The sequence below is a fragment of the Amia ocellicauda genome, chromosome 17 (assembly GCF_036373705.1).
Source record: "Amia ocellicauda isolate fAmiCal2 chromosome 17, fAmiCal2.hap1, whole genome shotgun sequence".
Lineage (NCBI taxonomy): Eukaryota > Metazoa > Chordata > Actinopteri > Amiiformes > Amiidae > Amia > Amia ocellicauda.
In genome coordinates, this window is record NC_089866.1 from 6087822 (window position 1) to 6110428 (window position 22607).

The window sequence follows — 22607 nt, forward strand, 5'->3', positions numbered from 1 at the left end:
GCGCTCTTGTTTATTAAGTGGGAAATTGACACCCTTACAAAAGGGCAACCGATCTACTAAATTGAAGAAACAATCAGCAAGCAGTAGTGAGACATAACATGGACTGACAGCAAGAATGATAATGGTTCAGCTTTAAGGCAAGTCTTTAAGTCTTTGATGTCTCCAATTCATGGCACTCGGGCGTATAAAATATGCAGTAAAATCTCTGTTATTCAGTAGTATTGAATTATCAATTTGTTGTAATGCTGTGTTCTTTAATTATGAATTGGAAGAGCATCTTTTGTGCGCCTCTGTGAAGTCTTGGAATTAAAGAGTCAGAAGAGTCTGATTCACAGAAGGAAACTGTGTCAATTTAATTAGAAGTGAACTCTGCCTCCTGTTATCTCTGTAAATATTTTCCCTTTGACATCAAGGACTAATTATATTGTCTCCGGTTGTGAAAGTCTTGCAAATTTGATTGAGTTTATATCGGTATGGAGAGGTAGGCATTCAGTTTTTCTTCCAACTGCACAATTTCTGTTTCATGGGTCTCCAGCCCTGGTCCTGGAGAGTTTAAGGGTCTCCTTGCTTTAATTTCAAGTGAGCCTTGCCTTTGACAGTTCTCACAGCAACTAGTTGCCCATGCCATTATCACCTCTGCACCGATCATCTTTTACAATCTAGGATGTAAGACCTTAAATATTGTTTACTGTATATCTCGAATACACTTGTGTACATTCTAAATTTGTAAAATGTATTATGCCTTGAACTGCACTGTACTATTATTGCACTTTGTATTGCTCTTATATTTTGTAAGTCACCCTGGACAAGGGCGTCTGCTAAGAAATAAATAATAACAAACAAACAAGTGGCACCCTGAGTTAGAAACCTGTGAGCAACAGCAAAGCACTGGACCACAAAGAACATCACCTTTCAAAGAGTTAAATATATAAAGAAAGCAATAAGCATGTTTAATTAAGGTAATAGCCTACATTTCATAGATTCAAAATCAAATTGCAGGTAAACTTATAATATGTTGCATAATTTGAGTGCTTATGGGCCACCAAAGATTTTCTGTTGGTTTTAACACAGTGTTGCAGCCATTACAGGTTCTCCCTCAACGATTAATCGAATTAATGTCCTGCTCTGTTAACTGATATTAGCAAAAAATTATGTCTGGTGGCTGTTTGATTATAACTATGATACATTCAATGATTAAAGTAAATAATTATCAGCAGGAGTTTCAAAGGGGCTGTGATAAGTTGATGGCAGAGTGATTTTTGAAGCCAGATTAGATATTAGTATAGGATTGCAACCAGCTTCCTATTTTCCCTTTTGAAGTATGAGTGCAGTATAATACTGAGACTCATATTATATAGATATAGATATGCAAGTCTCTCTCTCCTTGCTCCAGAAATATATTTAAAAGAAACTGACAGATTGAGACACAAACTGTTGAAGGGTAACTTCAGCCAAGGAGTTTGAATCGGCTGAAATTGCATTTACTTAAACTTGGTGAGCCAGGCTATGTAGCATATCCATTTTAGTTAAGAGACTTATTTATTTATAATCTTTTTTGTTATTTCCTCCCCCTAGATTTTCCCTTAAGGATTTAGATATAGTATCAGCATTTCAAGTTTAGTCCAAATGTTCCAAGTTTGAATAGGTAATAGTTTGCTATTTTGATGCCAGTGCTTTTTCACTGGACTCTGTGGCCTTAGCTGAATGTGTCTGTTGTGAAAATAGCAGCAACATGTCCACTGTATTGCCATATCAGATCAATCCCTTAATGTAGTTGTAGTTTTAGTTATAGTTTACAGTTCATTAAATTACATTGCCTGCTTTTGAATCATTAGCGTTGGACCATCTGCTCCACTCTGCCTGTAAACTCGGCACGTGCCAGAACACAAACACACTCAAACTACCTACCGGTAACACCCTCTGGACGTTGCCTTGGCAGGAGCTGGTATTTACAGACTCGACATAAGTACGGAGACACCTCCTGAGATTCAAACAGGCCAGCCGGGTCATCAGATAAGCACATGATTGCCAGGTACAAGAAGAGGTAATTATGTGGCCACAGGATGGAAGGCTAGGGATTAGTTCCAAGGACATTGCTTGATGTCTGTAACCTGTGAGCCTTGAGAACGAACAGGGACTCGTCTAGAAAGCTACACCGCAGTGTGTCAGATGGACATTGGTCATTGGGGTGAAGAGTGGCCCTTCACACGCTGCAATCCAAATGCGTTATGTACCTGAGATCTGTTTTGCTAGATCTTCAGTTTTGTTGTGCGTGTTGTTCAGGTCTTTGGTATGATTTTTCCCTTGTATGTACAGTCCTGGAAATGTTGTCCTGTGATATGGATCATGTGTGTTTTTGTGCCTGATCACACTTTTCATCCGGCTGCTACAGTCAGTTCTTCCCCCTCCTTTCGACTCTGTCTTGAGTGCTGTGGTGCATCATCTACAGCAGCTGTAGCCCGTATCGATCCACTGCTAGATGTAGGCCTCCCCGAGAAGTTTCCACTTATTTCGATGTATAGTTTCTCTGTTTCAGGTCACGCCAGCATAGATTGCTTATTTCACCTTCCTGTAATATATGTGGTCTTCTTCTAGGTCATTTTTCATCTCCTGGGATCCATTCTATAGATTCCTTTGTCCATCTTTGGTAGGTTCTTCTTGCAACCTGTCTGTCCCACTGCCAACTTAACATTTTCACTCTTTCAATGATGTCACACTTTCCTTTGTTCTCTGATCCATTTATTTGTTCTTCTGTCTGTTCTTGTTATTCCAGGCATGGATCTTGTCATGCTTCCTTGTGTTGTTTTCAATTTCTGTATTATTTTTGCTTTTAGTGATCAGGTTTCAGATCCATAAGTGAACACTGGTAGTGTGTATTGTTCAAATACTTTTCTCTTATGCCAAAAAGGTAGATTTGTTTTCTTTTGATTTCTTCTCTAAGATCTCCATCTGTGCTGATTTGCTGCCCAAATGTTGATTTCTTTGATCTACTTTGATTTTGTTACATTATTTTGGTCTTGTGTGTGTGTGTGTTTTTAATATATGGTGCACATTTACTACAAAATGTATACTGCAAAGAAGGCAAACTCTTTGCTGTTCTAAATCAATGTATTTTCTTCACTCTCCACGAGACATCAATTCCCCTTCAGACATTATCAATAATGGATAAGTGCTGTTAATTCCAAGGGAGATTGGTTAGCCAATATAGGTTCAGGGGTAAGATGTTGTGTGCTAATTTCAGAACAAACTATGACAAAGCCTTGCAAAGGTCGCAACCTCAACCCTTTTCAAATGAAAGGAAGTCCTATAGGAGCCCAGACACGGTCAATGCCAAAGAAACGAGATCTAACCTAAGTAATGCATTTTAAAATACCACAGGCCAACATTTATTGATAGTAAGTGCAAATTATATACAAAAGTAGTTTCAAGTGATACAACCTCTTGATACTTTATTATTCAAATGCATTTAAACACAAATAGGACAATGTTTGCATGTTGGTTACGTCAGTCACTTAATCAGATTCGTCAGCTTTAAAAAGTTTGTAATGGTGTGAAACTTTTTTAGTTTTATTGCTAGTTTGTTAGTTTATTTGGATGTAGGTCAGTACATGAAAACACAAAACAAAAATCAAGTTGTAGTTTTCTCTCTGTAAATGCCACATCAATGAAAAATAATTAATAAATAAATGCTTTGCTGCTGGCACTACGATAAATGGGATATGGATTTCTACCCATTGTGTTGGTGGTGCTTTCCTTGAGCTTATATATATATATATATATATATATATATATATATACACACACTCACCTAAAGGATTATTAGGAACACCTGTTCAATTTCTCATTAATGCAATTATCTAACCAACCAATCACATGGCAGTTGCTTCAATGCATTTAGGGGTGTGGTCCTGGTCAAGACATTCAGTTTGGAGTTCAGGAGATTGTCTGAATGGGAAAGAAAGGTGATTTAAGCAATTTTGAGCGTGGCATGGTTGTTGGTGCCAGACGGGGCCGGTCTGAGTATTTCACCATCTGCTCAGTTACTGGGATTTTCACGCACAACCATTTCTAGGGTTTACAAAGAATGGTGTGAAAAGGGAAAAACATCCAGTATGCGGCAGTCCTGTGGGCGAAAAATCCCTTGTTGATGCTAGAGGTCAGAGGAGAATGGGCCGACTGATTCAAGCTGATAGAAGAGCAACTTTGACTGAAATAACCACTCGTTACAACCGAGGTATGCAGCAAAGCATTTGTGAAGCCACAACACGTACAACCTTGAGGCGGATGGGCTACAACAGCAGAAGACCCCACCGGGTACCACTCATCTCCACTACAAATAGGAAAAAGAGGCTACAATTTGCACAAGCTCGCCAAAATTGGACAGTTGAAGACTGGAAAAATGTTGCCTGGTCTGATGAGTCTCGATTTCTGTTGAGACATTCAGATGGTAGAGTCAGAATTTGGCGTAAACAGAATGAGAACATGGATCCATCATGCCTTGTTACCACTGTGCAGGCTGGTGGTGGTGGTGTAATGGTGTGGGGGATGTTTTCTTGGCACACTTTAGGCCCCTTAGTGCCAATTGGGCATCGTTTAAATGCCACGGCCTACCTGAGCATTGTTTCTGACCATGTCCATCCCTTTATGACCACCATGTACCCATCCTCTGATGGCTACTTCCAGCAGGATAATGCACCATGTCACAATGGTCGAATCATTTCAAATTGGTTTCTTGAACATGACAATGAGTTCACTGTACTAAACTGGCCTCCACAGTCACCAGATCTCAACCCAATAGAGCATCTTTGGGATGTGGTGGAACGGGAGCTTCGTGCCCTGGATGTGCATCCCACAAATCTCCATCAACTGCAAGATGCTATCCTATCAATATGGGCCAACATTTCTAAAGAATGCTTTCAGCACCTTGTTGAATCAATGCCACGTAGAATTAAGGCAGTTCTGAAGGCGAAAGGGGGTCAAACACAGTATTAGTATTATATATATATATAATATTTCCCAGCTGCAAAATGAACATTTTCCCCAAAGCACAAGGATAAGAGTACACAAGGTCTATGGGTTTCAAATTTCTGTTAAGAGTTCTGTTTCTAGGAACTGGAGAACTACCAAAAATATGAAACCGGAGAATGTTTATTGACTTCTGATAAGTCCATGTTCTGACCCCAAGCTGCTAATATTGAAGTCTGTGAATTAAAATAACGCCTCCCTCTCCCTTGTTTCTACAATTATGACTGAACTCAGAGGAAATTACTGCAAAATGACATTCCCCAAACTTTCCGTGCTCTGAATGCTACATCATTTCTGACCTTTGCCTCTCTTGATACAAATGCTCTCAGAACTCTGATTGATTCATCACTTCAGAGTTTTGCAACATTGTTCTCTTTTTTAAATGTAGGCAGCACAGTCATTTAAACTCCATCTGCCTTGGATTTCCATTAGGTCTGATTTGAGCGGCACAAACAACAGACGAGGTATCCTGCATTTACGTTCTGTTTCAGCTCTGGTGCCGAGTTTTTCAGATTCCATTGATTGAACTATAGATCAAACCAAACTTTCCCCTTTGGTATCATTACCACCTTTCGGCCGTTGTATACTGCAAAGTTACAATTTCTAAACACATTTCTAAACACACACGGAGAAAGGTCATTCTGTTTCACATCATTGATGCAGGAGACCGGATATGTTGTCTTTGACTGTAGCCGTAGCAATCCTGGACATAAAACTAACACTATATAATAATCAGCCCCATCTGTGCAGCAGGGCTGTGAGGTAAGCAATAAAAACAGAAGGCTGGCAGAACTTTGCAGAATTATAATGTAGCATGCAGCCATTCATTATGGGGAAGGGCCTTTGCAGAGCTGCAGATAGCAGCTTTAGGCAACCCGTGCAGCAATGACAGGAGAAATAAAACTGCGCCTCTATTATATCTTTATACAGGGACAGAAATGATGGAGGATGCCTGCCTTTGGGTGTAATTAATCTATTTACTTGCTATCCTCTGATAATGAAAAACTCTTAAACGTCCAGGTCTAATGCATCTTTCGGAGTCCTCACATTTCGGTGGGAGAGAGGCTATAAATACTATATGCTGTCGAATGGGCTCCCTCTAATTTTTGCAATCCCGGTGTAAATAATTGAAAATGTTAATCATGTTAGTAATTCAATTGCAATTAAGGGCAGTGAAAATTAGTTTGGGGAAGTGGCAAGACCTTCATCTTTGTCAGTCATACACTATAGATGTCCGTTTGATAAAAGACTAGATATGTTTGGTGTTTCTCTCATTTCAGTTTTTTTTCCCCCCTTTTCGTTAATTAGACCTAATTCTGTATGTACACAGTTTCACTGCATATTAGAATATAATAAAAACTCAGCTCTTTCGCAGTATAGTGTGTGTGAGAGGTAAATGCAGAGTATTTAATATGAAAACATAAAAATGTACCTCTATTTGAGTGTTTTATTTGGTGATTTGAGTTTAAAAATTAATCCCAGTAGATTGGATTTTTATGCCTGGCTCTAATTAATGATGTATTTAGATTTGAACGTGATTGTTAGATAACGTGATTTGAATTCGCTTGCACTTCGATTTGGTTAGTTTTGAAATCTGTAAAAAAAATCATCCACAGAAATGTTGGTTGGCAATAAGATTGGACATGAATTGAAGCCAATCTGGTCTAATCTTGCATGAAATGTAAATGGGCTTCATTATGATTCACACAAATGCCAGCGAAAGAGACTGAAATAATTATAAAAGTGCTTATGTAACCAAACTAGTCACGTTGCACAATTCTATTGGAAAAGCACACATTCATGTACCCTATGTGCAAAGCATGCATTTTCTTTTCTTACAATATGCCTTTGACATAACTGTGATTATATGAATTTTGAGCAAGTTTGAATTCCCTTACGTTCACAGGGCCCCGTACCTCCTGGCAATTATCCTTTCAGTTTCAACCAAGGCGGCTGGCCCAGTCGTGCTCCCAATAATTACAGGTTAAACCCATGATGAAGTGAGGCTGATTGGAGATTAAAGCACATGTGAAGTGCTGTATTACCCGGTGGGAAGCATAGGTGAAGCGAAGTGGTATGTGTACTTACTCTTTTGGGGAGACATAATTGAGGTTTAAATTGTGATATTACTGTCGCCTGTTGAAGAAAGGTATAACAGATAGTTTCTCGCTCCCCAAAATAGGCAGTGCGTGTGTAACTAATTTAAAATAAATGAATAACTGAGGTAGAAATACTTCTCCATCACCATTCCTTAACTAAAGTAGACATACTTGGAAGCTAAGGCTTTGGATGTGTACTGCAGTGAAAAAGCTGGTAACTGATAGTTTTTTTTTAGTTTTTTTTTAGATGTAATTACTTGGAATACTGTTGCCCTATTGCCTTGGTTGCATTCTTCAATTCGGTGCCCCTTGATGCTAAATTATTGTGAGAACTCGGCCCTAACTCACTGCTGTCTCAACAAGTTCACAATTCATTAAGGCCTCTTCAGAGACAACAAAGCCACACAGCTTTGGTTTGTGTGATGTAGCAGGGACTTTTAGTTGGCAAAACAAAACAAAAAAACATGACCTGAGTTGGTGAAAGGGGTAAAGACCAGTTTTATAGTATAAAACCTTGTGGGTGCCTTTATATTCCTTTCCTCTTCTATGTGTAGTGTTGTTTAGTGCAATTCCCAACCCAAAATGGTATAGAGAGGGGGACTATTTGCATGCACACAATAGTGTAATAGTGGGTCTTCCTACAAGGTATAAATGTTGATCATGTTTAGTTTAAAGGGCGATTGTGCAGCAGCCTATGCTTTTTCAGTGCACAGGAGGTCTTTGCTTTTCTAGAGTTTCCTTGTTCCTTGTTTGTCATATTGGTACTTGGACATGTCTAGAGCTGAGCCACAGCCTGTCAGCTCTCTTTGTCATCTTTATTTATTCTACAAAATTGCCTTTTGTAGTATTCAGAAAACAAGATGTGTTTATTGGATATATATTTGTGTCACTATGTTACAGTTAGTAAGTTAAACATTCACTTTACATGAAAGGAATTATCTTGAGTGGCCTGTAGCCCACGTGTACATATATATAATGCGATGGTGTTTTCATATTTTCGCTGTGGAATCGTTTGGGATCAATCAGTGCACTTAAATGCTTGGAGTTTGTCATTCATGCAGGCATCAACCAACCACATACTTCTAAATCAATAGAAACTAATGGTCTACAGCCAGATGGAAAATACATATTTTTATATTATTAATGGCCAAGCTGCCTTCATGCCTGCCTCCTGGGCTGGTCTCCTTTAGATCATTAGGATGTGTAAGCAGGTTGCTTGGCCCATATAGCATTCACAAAGATCCTGCTCTCAAATACATAACTACCATCTGAGATAACAATGGCTGAGCATATGATATATTTACATACTCCTTGAATAATAAAACGGGAAACATCTGGGTCCACACAGTTGTGATTTGTAAAGGTATCTACATTCCTGAAGCTTCTTAAAATGTAAATGTTTCTTCTGTAAAGGAAGTGACCCAATTATGCCCACCAACATTTTTACATGTTTTCTTATAGATATGTGAATACTTCCCAATAAATTATTAAATCAAAGATGAATCTCTCATCTAAACACTTGTGGTAGATTTTGTCATAAATTTACTAAATTAAATTAACTTATTTAATTGCAAAACTGAAAAGTCCAGAGTGGGCTTATAAGGTACATATGTACCCTTTAAGCCCGCATGTGTCCCAAATAATCCCACAAGAGTTTTAACAGTAAATACTTCAAATTGTATTGATTAAGCACTTAATATTTTATAGATTATTGAATTCAGACCTCAAATAACCAACCTAACCAATTAAAATTGTATTTTTATATTATCTGAGACTAATTTCCATCACATGTATTTGTTGCACTTGTAGAGGGAGTTTGCTCTGCTGGTGTGCTGGTTGTTGGGATTGGGGCCGGGGCTGTTGGGGCTGTGGAAGTCTGTACAGGTGCTTCAGAAAAAGGAGCAAGATTTGTGGACACTTGAGGCTGATTGCTTTAAAATGGCAGATATTTCTGACCGATATTTCTGTCTGATGGTGCTGCTTTTATTGCGTCTAACTAAGCATCCGATTTGTTCAACTCTTGTACCTTTAACAAAATATGAATGACGCACATGACCTGCTCTCATTCTGTAGGTCAATAAATAATAGGAAAATACTGGTATCGGTATCGGCCGATCTTCTTGTATGAATATCGGATATCGTCCCAGAATTTTCATATCGGTGCATCCCTACTTTTGACTTCACCAAACACTGTCTTGTACAGTGGCTGGAGGATGTGGGTGAGGTGAGTTGGGAGCTGGAGAAGCACAAGCCCGTTTACGCTGACCTTGGTCGCAAGGCATGACCATCAAAAATGTAAACTCTTGGCAGTCCCATGTCAGAGGTCTTTTGCAAAAACAGCTTCTCAAAATACTTTACTCTAAGAATACTAAATTATTCTTCTCTGTCCATCCGTGATCCGTACGAAATTCTCAGCAAGCTTCCATTATGTTATTGCAGTCCCTATAATTAGTCCCCATAATGAAAATAAGGTAAGTAGTTAAGTTCATGAATGAAAAGGATGTATTCTGAGTAATATTAATTAATTTAAGGCTTTTTTAATATGAGGTGCAATGTGTTCTGGGCTTATTAACAACGGTGGCCCGTGGGAAATTAACCTCAATAATTGTTTATAGAGTTAATGTAAACATGTAATATCTTTATAATGAATAAAATACATTATTTTTTACAACTTAGACCATGTTTATTATTGTTGGTAGAACATATTAAATAAGTATTCTGGTTTCAAACCATGTGCTAATAAGCTTTTCAAGGGCGCTGTTCCTTTTAAGCCAAAAACAATTACATTTTAAGATTATAATAATTGATAGAACATTAAATATTGTTTTATCTGAAGAAGCTTCTAAAATGTTTTGATTTACTATGGTCATCAACAGTCTTTCTCAATTTTCTCAAAGTCATGGAATCTATGTTTTCAAATACAAAATAGTGCTTTTAAATACCAAGCAAATTCATCATATAAGGTTTCATTTTATTTATGAATGTCTTCATTTTACAATTCTAATCAACACTCGCCAAGTTTGGTCACCAAATTCAAGAAAAATTTCCTGAATTACAGATCATTTCCTATCTTTTTTGTATTTCAAAATAAAAGAACAAGTGGGCTTATATGGTACGTGGGCTTAATTGGGTCACTTCCCCTATATGATATATATTACATTTATTTATGATATCATATGTGTCTCATATGAAATACCAATTTTCAGAATCTTGTTGCAGCATCTGCCATGCTCCCAGCAAGCATGTATATCACTCCTATCATCTATATAGCATGAAGCATCTGTGACTCCTACTCAACTGACAATGCCTCAGAATCGCCAACCGAAATGGAAGAGCACAGAAAACCTTTTAACTGTTGACTCCTGCAGTGGATTTGTCACAGAGATGTATAAGCTGCTCCAGCCCTTTGCCTGAGTTGAACATATTTTATAAGATCAGTTCTGTGTTGTTGAACTTTCAGCTCTTCATTCATTATGTATTTGGTCTCTCTGGGGTTTCTTATTTACATAAGACTCTACTTAGTTATGTAAAACAATTCAAGCTTAAGCATGCTATAACAACATAGCGTTAACTGTGTAAAGAAGGGAAGATGAATTAGTGTTAATACTAACAGATTTATCTTACACTGTGTGTGTGTGTGTTTGTGTGTGTGTGTGCATCTACCCAAATAAATTAATACCTGTCCACTTGTTATTTGTTATTGATCATCACCACTAAGAAAATATTTCACTGCACATCAAAAGTAAAAGGATTTATGTTGTTCAATTCCTGCTATACTACTGGGGCATCAAAACATTTGTACGCATATTATATTTATTTACACTGAAGATGTGAGTTAGTTATTCAATCAAAAAACCATCAAATTCACTTACTGTTCTGTGAGTTATATGTTTGGTACCTCTTAGAAGAGGAATTTAAATAATATGATTGATTAGTTCCTTCATATCAATGCAGTTATGTGATTTTTTCTTTTTCAGAATAAAGTACTGAACATTGATGGAGTCAAGGTAAAGCTGCAGGTAAGAAATTCAAGTTTTATTTTTATTATAAAATGGTAATCATTGAAGAAACATCTACTAAGGTGTTTGTATCCCAATTATTAGTTCATTTTCATTTGTTTTTGAACACTACAAAAAACGATAGCATTTCCCAAATTGCCAATTCATAGTTTTGGTACTTCATTAATTAAGTTCAGTTATCTATTTGATATTATAGAAGTAATCCTTGGCAGCACTGAGAGGTTTTAGGTGGGTTCAGCCCACATGGACACGAAACAAGACAAACACTGTTCTGATCCATCTTGACAATATTCGGATGGAAATTGGGTTGAATCGGGACCTTATCAGCCACTCTTAGGCTAGCCATGTTACTGTACAGTTATGCTAATGAACATAATCAGCCGTTTCAGAAAGGAAAGTTGATGACAAACATAATTAGCCTTCCCGGCCAGGCACTCTGCTCAATCTTAGAGGCAGTAGCTGCTTTTTAAAACACAATTAAAATCGTACACAAAAAGCCTGCTGGGGGTTTAACCAATATAATTAGAAACAACTTTTTTATTTTTTATGTGCTATAGGATCAATGTTGAGTGTTAAAAGTCAATGGGTATATTCACGGATTTGGAATTGAGTGACAACAAGCATTTGCATTGGTGACAACAGTGGGGTTTAATGAAGAAAATGGGGGAAAAAGCTGAAACCTAATTTTCAAGGCATATAGATTTACACTTGATTCAAAGCAAGAACGTACGGTTCCTGTATAATTATTATTATTAGCAGTAGTGGTTGTTAAATAACCATTACATAAAGGGTAAACATGATCTGCCTACTATTGGATGCATCCCATTATTAACCATTGCTGGGATGATTAAATGACAGATACAAATCATCAATGCTAAAGATCTACTAACCCAGATAAAGATTCTAATGACAGATGACTATTTAATGACTGGATCATACATCTTTTATGGAATATTAGCTTGACGGTTGTTTAGGTTGATCAATTAGCTACAGTCACACAGTTAATCTTTTGCTGTGCACCTCTGTACAGAATTCCTGTAATGATGGGAATGATAGATACAAGTCAAATTCATTAACCGTTCTATAAAGCTGCTGTTTCTTGTGAAAGACTTTGTTCAGTGATGTTCTTTGATGTGTTAAATGCTTAATACTTTAAATTAAAACACATGAAACTGCACTCTGATTGGACCAGTGATTCACTCTGATTGGACCAGTGATTTAGAAGTAGCTTTTAAAATGGCTACATCTCAGGAATCATTTCAGGAAACTGTTTCGGATTAAGTTTGCTGGAAATTAGAGGTTGCACATCAGAGGTTAAATCTTCAAGTAAGATCATTGGGAATACAATGCATACAAGTGGATTGGGAATTCATTCATATAGAGAAAACAGTTCGTGCAAGAGGCGAATCCTCAATATGGGGGGAGGTAATTAGTGGACTACCACAGGTATGAGGACAGCTGCTCTTCCTAATTAGCATTTTTGACTAAAACGCTGGTGTAATTAAGAAACATGTCAAATTTGCATACGGTGCAAAAGTGTGCTTTGGGAGGGTTGTTGATCATCCTGGTAGCAGCAAAGAAAATTGAGTGAGAAAATTGAGCTTATTCATTCTGGTAGCAGCAAAGAAAATTGAGTGTCTTCTGCTTCTGCTTCTGTAACTGGATAGATCTGATATGCAATAAACTGAGCACAAAGAACTACAAAGTACAGAGTTGTTGCACCCCAGTATCAGAAAGATGCATCAGACATATCAGAGATAAGAACATAAGAAAGTGTACAACCGAGAGAAGGCCGTTCGCACCATCGTGCTCGTTTGATGTTCATTAGTATCTAAGTGATACAAGGATCCTATCCAGTCTGTTTTTGAATGTTCCCAAATTGTTGCTTCAGCCACATCGCTGGGGAGTTTGTTCAGATCCCTTTAATGAGCAGCTTGACGAGGGGGTGACGAGCTGAACGGACCGAAGGGTGGCTGTGATTGAGTCTGTTTCATCTCTTCTTTTCTTGCAGATATGGGACACAGCAGGGCAGGAGCGATTTCGCAGCGTCACACATGCCTACTACCGCGACGCTCATGGTAAGATCGAACACTGGGGCCACACTGGTTTTCAGAATTTGACCTTTGACCTACAGTAGTTATAGTCTAGTATGGAGGCGTTAGAAGATGCTACAGTCCAGTTTTAGTACGAGGGACACATTTCGATATGACAGTACCTCTTTTCTGGTAGCAGGTGTGGCTCGGATTGTAAGTGTGGTTTATTAGGGGTTTACACGGCTACTTGTAAGCTTTAGTGTTTGAATCCTGAATGCTGTCTCTTGAAGTATTTGAGATTTGGCTGTAGTTCACAGTCCTGCAAATGGGAGATGAGCCCTGCACTCATCATTGCGTCTCTCTGGCTGCGGTGGGGGGCTAATTATCACTTTGAAGATTATGTCCTTTCTTCTTTTTGTGTGGTTGCGAACGTGGCATAAAGTTTCATTTTAATAATTCAGCGTCTTTTCATAACATTATCATAAAGAAGCAGATGTCATCCTGCCTTTTATTTATTTTTATGTTTTTATGTCACGTTGTAAAAACAGGCATTGCGCCAGCCTTTGTTGTCGCTGGTGATAAAGAGAGACGAGAGGCGCACGCCAGTGGAGTTATGGGCCGCTTCATACCAGCCGGGTATCAAGGGTGACACAAAAATGCAGAGAACAATTAGACAATTACCTCCCACACATTTACAGGTCAGCGTGGCAGTAGTGCTGATGAGCGTTTGTGTACAGAAGACCTGTGGCAATAACGATGCTAATTTACTCCCCGGTGAGAGCGGGCGATTGAAGAATGATGCACCTGTGAGTGCGAGGGATGGCGGTGCAGAGCTTTATTAGTTTAGATTTTCAGATCCTGTTGTTGCAGCGTGCACAAAACAACAAAGTACAGAAATGTTCACCTTCGAAACAACAAGTTCAGGTTGGCGATTTATTTTAATTGAAGCCAACAACAAAAATGTGTCTCCAGGTTTTTGAAGAGGTCTTTATGTACATCTCACAAGCTCTTCTAACCCACAGTGCCTCTTTGTAGGGTTCCTGTGCAGAATTGCAGTTTTAAATATATTGCTTGATTATAATCTTGACCAAGTGCACTTGATAATTATGCATCTGGCTGTTTGACACTCAGCAACTCCAAGATAAACCAGTAAAGAAGGAAGGTAAAAATTGTAGGCTATGCATTCATTTATTTTAGTCTGCCCATTTTCAGTGAGATCATTAAATCTGATTTGAATGTGACAATGAATTGGATCTGTTATCTCTGGAACATGAATTTGAACATATGTATGAATGTATATTATACACCAAGTAGTGGATGATCTGATACTGAATAATAGTTTGGCTGTGTTATGCTGATGTAATATCTCCCTGTATCTCAGTTGTTTATTATGAAGTTATAAGCTTATATTTGCGAGGCAGCCTTGATGATGTGTTTACAGTGTGCACTGTAATTACATTGCAGTCATAAAGGAGTGTTGTAGCCAATTAAGATGAGATTTGGAACACATCTGTGTCTAAATGCCCCACTAAGCAACTTGTCCTTATTCATCTAAATCCTAGAGGTACTGATTAGTGATTTAAAAACACCATAAGGGACTGGAGATGGGTCTATTTATAGAATATACCTAACAAACCAGCTGTTGTCTCAAGGTAATATTAAAATAAAAGGTAATGCTACAAGTGAGCATTGTTTGCTTGGTTGCCAGGAGTTCACCAATTTGAATATGTGACCGTGATTAAACCGTGATTAAACGGATATGAAAACGTATGCAAGTTTTAGACAACTGCATCTGTTCTTTTAACAAATTACAACCAATGGTTCAGATTTGCAGACGATGGTTTTAAAATGTATTATTCAATTTCTTGCATACACAAAGAACACGTTTATGATCCACACAGAGTAGTATATTCAGTGTTTAATTAAGTAGATGCACATCCCAGGTTGGAATATCTGTTTCTTCTGTTTCAGTACAACAGAATGGCCTAAAATATGACCAACGTATACAGATTGAATTCAGATTTATGATGACGTTGACCGTGGGGATAGCCAGGAAGTGTTACACTAGTTGACTAGTCCTTCTACTTTGTTGTACCATAAGTTGCTACATGCTATCATTTTAAGTATAGTAATACATTAAATATCCCTTGGGAATCAGGATTAAAAGGCGGGGGAAACCCAACATGTGTCTTTGGAAGATCTGCAAGGGAATGACACTAATAGGCAGGTTTCTGTGACAGGTTTTCCGTTATTAGAAGTAAGGTTTTCCTCTTTCCTATTAAACTTGCCCTTCACGCTCGGCAATCCCAGAGATTCCGGTTCTTTGCTGTAGCATGCTTCAGAGCATATTGGATTGTTTTCAGAAAGTTAATAGAGCTTGAGAAATAAGATGCCAAAGCCAGCTGGCTGCATCCTTTGTCTGTCAATGCTTCGAAATTGGCCGATCTTTATTAAGGAGACTGAACTGTACAGTCCCGACCGGACATGCAACTGGAACATACAATGGAAAGGAGCCAAACGCGTCTCTTCATATATATCCGTGTTATGTGAGGGTGTTTCCATTTCCCTGGGCTTTCAAAGACTCTAATAAGGCAGCTGTTTTGGATAATTTACATAAATAGAGCAGGTAAAGTTAGAAAAGACTGAATCGTGGTTCTTTCTTCTTCATATGTAATTCAACAGAGAAAAGAATAAGCAAAAATGAAAACCTAACACATAACTTGTGGTTGCAGTTAGTTCGTTTTTTAAACCATTAAAGCCAAAGTTTAATTTGATCTTTACCACTCAAGATGTGAACGAGAAAATGAAACTGGCTGTACATGGTAAAAAAAAAAATGTTTTTGGTGAATAGAATCTCTTTTCCAGGCTTTACTGCACCTAGAAGGCAAATGTAATTTAAATGTAAATCTGAAGTGCAACACAGTGATGCATAATGGGTGAACTTTGTGCATCTTTGTCTGCATATTATGTATTTGTCTTACAATAAATATTGCTTTTAAAGTTTAAAAGGACTTGAGAAAGCAGTTCTTCAAATTGAAACATTACCTAACCTCCCCAAACTCCCTGTACATTGGTAATTGTTGCACCTGAATCATCACTGGAAGCACAGCGCTCATATTTTCCTTTAAAAGAGGTGAAACTCCCTCAGGGAACCTTTTATGTTTTATAAAACAAACACCCAGGGCTTTTCCTATGTAGAGATACTGTGAAAAGCAGTTGAATGCTCCTAAGGTTAAAACACTGTGGATCAAAAACAGTGAGGAATGTTTTTTATTTTATTTTACAAATAGATATAGAACTTAATACAATGTCATGCAAGAAGAACTACCCTAACTGATTTTTTTTTTCATATCCTAATAATTGGATTATAACATTAAAACTATGCGTAATATACTTTTTTAGTTTCCTTAATTAGTTGTGTAAAGCTTGAACTTTTCACAATGGTATTTCCAAGGGAAAATCTGAATCAAAACGTATCAAACATTATGCTACATATATATCTTTGGGCAAACTATCTAGTGTCAAACATTTGAAGATGTTGAAGAAAAAGATATATTTTTTTTTTTTATGTGCAAGTCCCAGTTGTCTGAAACACTAGATCATTATATGGATGTTTAGAAAGAGAAAAAAATTCTCACTGCATTAATAATTTTCAGTTGCGCCAGAAATGTAGAATAAAATACAATTATTTGCAACTGTAGATGCTACAGAGTTCAAGGACATTTTTAAACGGCCTATAGGGACAATTAAATTATCATCCTAAAAAATAAACTAGTGTAGTGGTAAATGTTTTATGAATATCCCACAGTCGTTCAGTAAAACCAGATGTGATGTTAAGACAGTCGAGCCAGATGTTGCTAACTATTCCTCTGGACCCTTGCAGTTCATGATACAGGATTTAGAGCTCATCTTATTCCCAGTAGCCAGTAAAATGCAGAAAAAAATTGTGCAAAGGCGTGAGTGAGAGCAGGTGATAAATAAAACGACTGCATTTAATCTCCAATGGAAGTAAACTCCTGTTGGACAGACCCTGCATATTAACAGTAGGATTTTAAACTCAGTGGCCTGATTTAAACAAAAGAAGGCGAACACCGACCAGTAGACAGTCCTAACCTGCCTGTTGGGTGGAGGTTTCACAGCTAATGAATTGGTTCACAATGCAAATAGACTGAAGCACATTTTCTTGTTCGGGGAAACCAAAGAATTTGATGGAATTCAACCAACGAATTTGCTTTAATGAATAAATTAATATAAATGACGCACAGCAAAAGGGGGTAGTGATAAGCCAATACAGCGCAATTAATGCTTAGGAAGTTAAATATTCAATCCACAGATTTACAAACCCTAATCTAAGCACTTTCTCTTTTGTAGCCTGCTTCCTAAACTTGTTGTATTGAACATTTATTGTTACCTTTTTTTAGTGAACCAGATATTGCCAAATAAATAAAGCCTCCTTTCTTTAGAGCAGGGGTCTCAAACTCAATTCCTGGAGGGCCGTGTGGATGCTGGTTTTCATTCCAACCGAGCCCTCAATTACTGTATTTGTCTAATGCATTATTCAATTTGACATTTAAATTAAGACGTATTTTAGAATTGATGCTCTAAACATGTGTTTGATTCAAGGTACAGTTGCTTATAATTATACTGGGGCCTGGATAGGTGTTTAAATGTATCTAGCTAATTAAACAATTACACCAATTTGGTAATTAACCAATTTGGAAACCATAAAAAACAGCATACACACAGACCTCCACACGGTTCATAATGGTAATTCCTAAAAGTTTGCAGATTCTTTTGTCATTAATCATCAGTAATCATTAGTAAGTAGCATTGACATCTTAGTACAGTAGTAGGCCACACAAAAGTTTTTGATAACCATACCTCTAAATAATAAAATATTCTGATTGCTTGAAAGAATTGTCAAGAAGTTAAGCATCACTTGTTGGCCTGTTAAGTGGTAGTTTTTGGTATGGATTGTTTAATAGAGAGAAGCTTGGGCCCATGGAGTGAACATATTTAACATATTTAAAGTCACATAATTTAGTCACAGTACCACACAAAATGGGCGCTTTAAATAGCTCCCAGTGTTGAAGAGATTATTCATGTGGTGCTTTGTTGTGCGGCTCTACAGCAGCACATAGTGAGTGACATCCAACAAGGAGACTCTTGTAAAAACAATATTGGGCCTTGGGGCGACTTCTGTTCGCTAAGTACTCTGATTAACAATCTGCCAATTAAATCTGTTGTGACGACCGGGTCTGTCTGTGTGGCTGGAATTTGAAAAGGGTATGTATTTTATTCTTGTAGCGAGTTCTGTTCTGGCAGGCTAAGCTGGGATAATGCTGTTGTCACATTGTAACACGACAGATTCTCTTTGTTTTCAAGGACATTACTCTAAATGTTTTGTTTTTTCTCTTCTCTTTGAATAATCCACAATGAGCCGCATGAATCATAAATTCAACAGTTCAGCGGCGAGAGAGATGGTGTCAGGGATGCTCCACATGAGTAAATTATAAATGTCATGCTTTTGTGTGTGTCTAGTTCTGTCACCATCCTTAAACTCATGTTGTGACTTGTATATTTTGTTTTCCAGAAAGATACAATTGGTTTAATAAGATTTCTTGTTCTTCCTTTAATGTCCCTCAAACTGTCCCTGAAGAAAAACAGGGTTTGTACTGTGGAGCCTTTGTGAAAATCTCTGACATTATCCTTGAAATAAAACAGTTCAACAAAATATACTTAAAAGAGTGTGAAATCTCAGAACTCCTCATCACTGCTGCAATTTGATGGATTTAATGCATTGCGTCAATAGAGGGGAGTGATTTAGTCTAAAGTCTTAAATCTCATCTTGGATTCGCACAAAACAGAAAATGTTTTTCTCATTCAACACAATTCATCTGATCCCCATCTTTATAGTTTATTTATTGGACTTTAATAGCCCACCAAATGAACTTTACTTGTCCATAGTGCCCCTAAGTAAGCTTAACTGGCCCTCTTTCTATGTTTAGGCATGTTAAACACTGACATGCTGAAACACGACTTTGTAATTGGAAAATAATATGAATGTAAGGAATATAGCTTTCCAGTGTCTGTTAGTGACAATAATGAGTCGAATGCTCTTCAATTTCTAAAATGTACGATATTTCTATCCACATGATTTTCTGTGGTTTTTATTTATTCTGTGATCTAATGTATGTGATATTTAAGTCTATATAGTTATAAGCAGCCATCTTTTAATTCTTGGCACAGCCTGCTATAGAATAATCTCAGGCCTGGAGAGGAGTTTTTAAATTGTCCAATTATTCAAATAATTAGACCAATTAAGTAATTTAGAACTAGCCAGGTGATCATGTGAGACTTTGTGTTCCATCAAATTTTCAACAAGGGTTTCCTTGAACACTGCCGCACTAAATTACATTACCAGTCTCTTCCGAGTCCTAGACATCTAGGGCGTGAGTCATACTTACTATAGTTCTCACACTGAAGGGAGGAACGCAAGGGAAATGCTTTACGATGACAATGGTGAAAAGCTGAGATTAGTTATCATTCTCATGGTGTTCATGGTGCACACCACAGCAGTCTTACTGATGGTAGAACGATGGAGGCTAATTAACTTTGAAATATAGATGCAGTGTTTTTATGTTGACTACTTGCATTTTTAACTAACCAGACATTTCTGTTGCACTTTATTAGTCTCGATTGCTATAATACAGGCATGTGAACGTGCATAACCTTTTCATTCCCAGTTCAAAAGCCACAAAGCAAATAATTGCTTCCATTAACAATGATAAGCTAAAAACATTTGTTTGTTTTTCCTTTTAGCTTCAAAAACACAAAAATCAGTAATCATGAATTAAACCGTCTAGGCAACTATATACTATAAAAGGTTTTTATTATTATTTCAGATTCCATTAACCTTTTGCCTTGTCAGTTTTGACTGATGACAGAAACCCATCGATCTTTAGAGCCTGCCTTGTCAGTGGCAGTGAAGCACTTATTCCAGTTTGTGAAAGCCTTGATTTTTTTTTTGGATGATTTAATTATAATTCTTGTTGTCTGTTGTTGTTGTTTTTCTTTTTCTTTTTTTTTACAATCTGTGAAAGACAGATAAAAGCTTTCAAATCAGGCCGCCTTTTTCGAGCCGTATATCCTCTGAACACAGTGGTTTACAGAACTGTGTCTGAAAAGACTTAAGAGCCAGCAATCATTCTTCTAACCATGACAGGATATTAGAGTCCTTATTTAGCCTTTTTGAATCTTTCAGAGAAGAACATACTGAGAAAATAAAAGCCAACAAATACTACCAAAGGACGAAGCGTTATCTACACACAAATTTAAATCAGTATCTTTGTTTTTTTCCTTGTAACTTTTGTACTATTTCTTACTCCAGGGTTCAGTATAAACCTGGTAATTAATCTGCTGTTTCTTTCCCCAGCTCTATTGTTGCTGTACGATGTCACCAACAAAACATCCTTTGACAACATTCAGGTAGGGAACCTTTTTCACAGAGTAACGCTGAATAAATATAGCTTTAGACATGGTTGTCTCAGACCTACAGCTAGCTATTGAAGTAGACTTTTCTTTTTTGTGTCTAAAGGGATGGTAGCATCTCTGTGTACTTGGAGCACTTTTCTCTGGCCTATTTTAAACGAGGGATGTCATTTCAGATGAGCAGTACTGAGGTAAAGAGGGGTTAACCAGCTGTTATAATGATCAAAATAAAGGCCATTCTATTTCGTATTTCAGTTGTGAGTAACTGTCAGCCGGAGGGAAGTCTGGTCCTTTTGTAATTTAGTTTTATTAATGTATGAAACAAGTATCCCTCTTTAAAGGTAAAACACAAAAGATGGATGAAGTGGAGAAAAAGCTAAACGGACACGAGGATCACGATATATTGTTTATATCTACACTGCAACTCGAGAAATGGAAAATAAAAATAAAAAGGTTTCAATCAAGCAAGTGTAGCTTGTTCAGATTGTAAAGCTGTGTTCAACAGTAGATATGGCAGAGGAATTTAGGCTTTATTTGTGCTCTTTTAATTGAATCCATTTCAGAGTATTTCTGAAGACCATTTTATGATAGTGCCAAGTGTCTCTTTCCACCGGACCTGGAGAATAAATAACATATCAGGCGGATAAAATAAATCAAGTAGGAAAAAAAAAAAGCAGATTTAAAAAATAAATAAATCAAAGAAGGCCTCTGAGAGTATATCTAAGAAGCATCCATTTTTATGACTTCAGCTCAGCCTTTTCCAGTAGGCACAATATAGGCCTTCATTCATATGTTTAATGCAGGTGTCGTATTTGGTTTTATCTCCCCAGACCAGTGGTGCTTTTTGTTTCCACACTGAAGTGAAATCTTGCTTGTGAAATAACTGAGTTGGTGTATTATTAAGTCCATACCACCACACATTTGTACTTCCCACCAAGGGCACAGACAACTATATCTAGTTCATTTACTCTTTTTTTTTTTTCTGCATTCGAACTTTCACAACATGGCTTTCGACAGTGTGTCCTAGAGACAGCAGGGGGGATGAAGCTCTGTCTCCAGCTTTTGAGAGTTGATCTCTAAAGAGAGTATCTGTGATAAACATCAGATTTGCCTCAGCAAGCCTAATGGCTCTGTCTTTTTTCAAAAATGTGTGATGGCGCTGGCAGTGTCGGAAGTTCTTCTGGCCAAATCCACTACGAGGTTTTTGCATGGGAGTAAACTGGTGGTGAAATACAACACAAGCTGGTCTTTTCATTGTCATTCTTCAGTGGGACATGTACACAAGGACTGTTGGTGAACTATCTTAACCGTATTCATATATTATAAGGCGGTCTGAGCACATATTCTGCCTCAAACAGGTTTATCTCATGCATATGCCACTGATTGGCAAAACAAGCCACTTGTGTCAACATCTTTTTTTTTTTGAAGGGAAAAGAAAACCTCCTCCGCAGAGATTCTTTGCAGAGGACTGTTGCTAAAGGGAACAGGCTGAAATGCATAAGAAATAAGAAAATAATTATTAATGCGAAAAGGACCTGCTTATTTTCTACTGTCCTCCAGCCTCCAATACCATCTTGACTTTAATTTTAATATCAAACCGACTGGCTACATTTATTTTCTTGTCCATAGCCGTGGTATTCTCGACTCTGCACTGTGTTGTTCAAGTTCTCTAAGAGTACCAGACAAAGGCAGTTATCCTGAGCAAGAGAAAATACATATGAAGTCTCATTTAAAATTCGAAACATGCTGTTTAATCACAAAATGTACTACTATGATTTCTCATGCTGTAAATGGACAGTTAGAAGGTTCACAGTTCGATTGGGTTTTTTAATGAATATACAGGCGGCTTTGTGAGAACCCATATCACCGTGAAGCATCGAAAGAAGAAACATTTGGAGAAACATCTTGCATACTAAAGTGGAATAGGGAGGTGTGGGGGG

At 37.5% G+C, this 22607-nt stretch overlaps 1 protein-coding gene across 1 annotated transcript in view; it reads left to right on the forward strand.

Moving 5' to 3' along the window:
• Positions 1-22607, forward strand: part of rab26 (RAB26, member RAS oncogene family) — a 91587-nt gene that overhangs the window by 30652 nt on the left and 38328 nt on the right. The window contains exons 3-5 of the mRNA XM_066689339.1: positions 11102-11143; positions 13155-13221; positions 20612-20664. Coding sequence (XP_066545436.1) covers positions 11102-11143; positions 13155-13221; positions 20612-20664 — 162 coding nt within the window. The remainder of the gene's footprint in view (positions 1-11101; positions 11144-13154; positions 13222-20611; positions 20665-22607) is intronic.